The sequence below is a fragment of the Typha angustifolia genome, chromosome 2, assembly GCF_048772165.1.
Source record: "Typha angustifolia cultivar Huaian chromosome 2, ASM4877216v1, whole genome shotgun sequence".
NCBI lineage: Eukaryota > Viridiplantae > Streptophyta > Magnoliopsida > Poales > Typhaceae > Typha > Typha angustifolia.
This window is the reverse complement of record NC_133240.1, coordinates 7001741-7006701: the sequence shown is the minus strand read 5'-3', so window position 1 is coordinate 7006701 and position 4961 is coordinate 7001741. Positions and strand designations below refer to the sequence as shown.

Here is a 4961-nt window from a genome sequence, read left to right as displayed (position 1 = left end):
TTCTAATCTCATCTTAGTTAAGGGAGGAAATATTCTGTCACCTCAGTTAGTAGTCCATTAGTGTGCCATGATCACTCATGGGAAATAAGCCATCAATGAATCTGAACTCTGTTAATACCAATTATTGTTCTATATATTATAGTTTTATGTTTATTATGTTGGATATCCTATTCATTGGCAGCATTGCTCTTTTCAATTTTACTTTAGAAACGGTGTCATATTTAATATACTTTGGAACTTAAGCCTCGGAATACTCACATAAGCTGTTTTAACTATTTAAGCACTAGATTACAGTTATCTTGTTAGAAGTTTAACTCAATTTATGAACAGGTTGGGTGCTATTTACTAATAGCAAGAAGATGGATATTGAAATATCAAAATTCCGCTTAATTGTAGGTCCCTGTTTGTAAATTGCCATAAACAAGTATCCACGTGTGTAATAGTGAAAGAAGAATAAAAAATATACTTTAAAAGTCGTGTACCTCCGTGGCCATCTTCCAACCTCCCACCTAAAAATTTTCTAAACTCCAGAATCAACTCTCCTTCCAATCAAACACTTCTCCTCCTCCTCCTCCTCCTCCTCCTCTTCCTCTCGTCTATTCTTCGCTCTCTTCTCCCTCTTGGGTTCATCACCAAGATGGGTTCTGGGGCTGCTCTGTTTCTGCTACCAACGCAACTAAAGCAGAGGAGCCCCTTCTTGCTCACCACCAAAAAACACAACAGAGGAGTAAAACGCTCGACTTTTCCAGTAAGCCCAATTCATCTCTATCTAATTCATTGTGTCTAAAATGAAAATTAATTAGAAAGAAGATTTACCCAACAGGTTGCAAGGTTATTTGGCCCCGCGATTTTCGAGGCATCCAAGCTCAAAGTTCTATTCCTTGGAGTAGAGAAAGAGAAGCACCCAGGAAAGCTACCGAGGACTTATACTCTCACTCACAGCGACATCACCTCGAAGATTACGCTTGCCATCTCCCATACTATTAATAGCGCTCAGGTATTGGATCCTAGTATTAGGTTTATTATTTGGGGTCGGATTTTGAGAAAACTGAGATCGTTTTGAGCTTAGAGAAAAGGAACTTTTTTTTTTCTTGAGCAGCTGCAGGGATGGTATAATAAGTTGCAGAGGGACGAGGTGGTGGCGGAGTGGAAGATGGTGCAAGAGAAGATGTCTCTCCATGTCCACTGCCATATAAGCGGCGGCCACTTCTTGCTGGATCTTATTGCAAATCTTCGATACTATATTTTTTGCAAGGAGCTCCCTGTGGTATGCTCTAATCTTTAATTCCTTCCTCTTCTTCAAGGTGACTCAAATATAGGGTTAGATAATTCAGATCAATTTAGAAAAGAATTTTATAATCGTTGAAAAGGCTAATAGGGGTTAGAATTGAAAATCGATCAAGCTTCATATTTAATTTTCAATTTAAGCTTTTTTTTTTATGTTTATAAGGGTAGAAAAAAACCTGGGCCTTTATTACAAACTACTCATAGAATAATAATTGAGATGGACTCGAATCATGAATTAAACTTAATTGAAGCTTGATTTAAGTCAAGCTTGACTTGTTCCTGGCTTGAAATTAATTTCTTGTACCTCTTAAATAATTTTTTCTTTGAATACCAACTGATTACGAGATCAATTTTAAACTTTCAGTGGATCATCTAATATTTATTTTAGAGGAATAAGATATGTTTTCTTTTGATATCTTTTTTGTTACATGAACCAGTAATATGTAGATATTATTTAATGACAAAGTTAGCTGGCATTTGGTAGGTTTTAAAGGCCTTCGTGCATGGAGACGGCAACTTGTTCAATAATTACCCAGAACTGGAAGATGCCACAGTTTGGGTCTACTTTCACTCCAATTTGCCTGAATTCAATAGGATAGAGTGCTGGGGCCCACTCCGGGACGCGGCGTCGACTGGCCGTGGTGAGCTCGTGCCGATTTCCGATGAGCAGCCAAGACAGTGCCCGGTGGAGTGCAGCTGCTGCTTTCCACCGAACAGTTTAATCCCTTGGCCTCATAATCTGCATGAAGAGTACTCTCAAGAAGCAGCAGGGCAGCAACAGCAGTGAAAGAAGAGTTTGGTCTAAACTGCATGGCTTTGTGGATAGGAAGAAATGTGAGGATGGGGGAAGAGGTTATTAATGGGTAATCCTCTCTTTGATTCTTTAAATTGGATAAGTTGTGTAATAGATGGAGTCCATTTAAGAGGTGGGTCTGTGAATAGATGATAGAAGTTGGCACTGTGGAGTATTTAATGAAACATTAATTAGTTATTTTTACTTAAATATGTATGCTTTTAGATGTTACTCAAGCCTTATCTTGTCTTAATGGGTAACTCGATATATCTCTATTAAGCTTGCAGTCTCAAGCTTTCCCTAAACACCAAGCAGAGTTCAACCAGAGTAAGCTAATAGTAATATTACATATTTTCACATGGACAATTGTCCAATAATTTCTTCAATAGGCATACTTATCGATCTTATGTATTCGACGATTATAATCATAATTAGTTAAAATTTTATATTATGTTATATTTACTATATAATTAAAATTATTCAATATACTTCCAATCTTATGAGCCAAACATGCCTCTTGGGATGATCTCATTTCTATAGTAAAATTGGATGAATATTTGTCGGAGGGTTAGAAACCTTTCCATTCTTCATTAATGCGTAGGATATTATCTGTACATCAAAAGCCGTACATGAAATATCAATTGCCCAGCCCTTGAAAAATATAGGCTTTCGTTCTCAAAGATCAAGCCAAAGAGAGGTTGTTCCGTTTCAACCTACCCAACTGTGTTTACACCGAGTACGTCAATCACGTACAGCCACTTCAGCACCTTCTACCGTGGACGTAAACGCTATCCCTCTCTTCTCGTCGCCGTAGTTATCACTGCGAAGAGGCTTTGACGAGGCTGGAGATGAATCCAGAGTTTTTCTCTTTCTTTTTCACTAAAACTCTGGAGATGATTCCAGAGTTAGTAGTTGTCCAAGTGGAAACTGAAATTAAAAGTATTTTTGTTATTTGAGTCTTGTATTTTATTTAAAATATTTTAAAAATACTTTGTTGCTGGTTTTCTTATCAGTAAATTATTTTAAAAATAATTATAGATGCAACATAATATTATTGCCATTGAATAGAAAATTTAAGTTAAGAAAAAATGAATAAATGAAAACTATATATTTCAATTCAAAAATGAGGATTATTTAGATCTTTTAGTTTTTGTAATTTAATATTCTCTATTTTATTAGTTGCTGCTCAGGTAAAATTAAGTAAAGGTATTCTTTGAGGTATTAAAAACAAAATTCAAAGTCTCTGTTTTTTAATCTATCTAAAACTTATACCTTCATTTTTTTATATTTAAAGAGATAATTCTAACTTTTAACATATGCTTAACTACTTAGACCACTAGTATAATAAACTTAACTTAGAAGTTTAATAAAATTTAGTTATCAGATCTAACAACAGAGTATTTTTTATATATATTAATAAAATAAATTTAATTTGCAAATATTAACGATGGAGAATATATACCACAAAGAAAACAGATGGCTAACCCCTTTGACACGAAGATAGAATAATAGGTCCAACTATAAGAAGTTCTCAAAGTGCAAGTATTCCTGATCGAAGATCTCTCTCGAGTGACTTGTGACCTTTTAATTTGTCAAAACTAATTATCATGAACTTTGACTCGCAGATTGAGATAAAAGTCAAAACATTTACAACCAGTTGATGATCTTAATGGATAAATTTGAAAGCCATCACAGATAACGAAGGTGGAGGATTATTTATCTCAACAGATGGGCTGAGATAGTTGGGCTTCTATTGGGCTCATCTTTGACTGAAAAGAAAACATCTTAGGATTAATTATCCCCTAGACTCTTATAAATATCCTTATACTATGGTCTGTTAACACATACACCCCTTATTTATTTATTTTTATCGCACTTTACCTCTTTTAACTATCTAAAGTCTCCTGCATATCTTTTCTCTGTAATGCGCAGAGAGGACCAAATTTTTTTTTATTTTTTATCTACAATAATTAATGAGGAAGAAATAAGAGAGATTAATAATTGAAATAGTTAAGCTGCAACAAAAAAAAAAATACCAGTTATTTGATCACGATCCAAAAGAGATATAAAGTCGCCCGTGGCTCGCCCCTTTGCCGGGTCTCTAGTGCTACGGCTACTATCCGGTGGGTAATCATCAAAGGTTGATTGTCTTACCGCCTAAAAGCGGTTCACTTACCGTCATAGCTAATCGCAGACAAATAGGTGCTGACTTAGATTTCTCATGGTTACTTGCCCTAACAAGATTTGATAATTTGGTTGGTTATTGTCGGATATGTTTGTTGGGTCCATCTTGGACGGGTTAATCTATAGAACACCAACCCTTTAATGAGAAACAATAAAGTCCTAAGTCTTGTAGCTCTTCTTATTTGTAGAGTATCTCGTTCCATAATTTTATTTGCATAAATACTCGTATTGTTATAAGTTGATGCCATAGGTCTTTTATATTGATTAGTCTCTCTTTCAGCCATGAGAGAATTGATTCCGGATTTCATCCTAATCACTTCTCTTTTGTAATTATTATTTTGAGCTTAATTAAACATTTCCATACTGACTTTCGTAAAAAAGAAATGGACAAAATGGAAGCCGTACACACCCAATGACCGGCATAGGTGGCTCACACGGAATCCAATCCATCGGACTCAATCCCAATTAAACCCAATATTTTACTCGAACCAGCACCGGGGCATAATTAACATTTATATTGCCTTTTGTACAGTACCGAGGCAACTACCCAAACGTTGCCAAGTCTCGACAGCACAACTGTACAGATTATAAACCACTGGAATACGATGCAGACAAAAGGATTTAAATAAATTAATTAATTAATTAAAAAAAATAACCGACAGAATACCAATCGCATACCATTTCCACCCACATTCTC

General features: G+C 35.4%; 1 protein-coding gene across 1 annotated transcript; it reads left to right on the top strand.

The window, feature by feature from the left end:
• The first annotated feature begins 497 nt into the window (after nucleotides 1–497).
• LOC140777167 (protein STAY-GREEN, chloroplastic-like) lies at nucleotides 498–2290 on the top strand. Its single transcript, XM_073121100.1, has 4 exons — nucleotides 498–748; nucleotides 824–997; nucleotides 1100–1267; nucleotides 1772–2290. The coding sequence occupies exons 1-4, from the start codon at nucleotides 638–640 to the stop codon at nucleotides 2072–2074; spliced, it is 756 nt and encodes a 251-aa protein (XP_072977201.1). The 5' UTR covers nucleotides 498–637; the 3' UTR covers nucleotides 2075–2290.
• Nucleotides 2291–4961: the final 2671 nt, after the last annotated feature.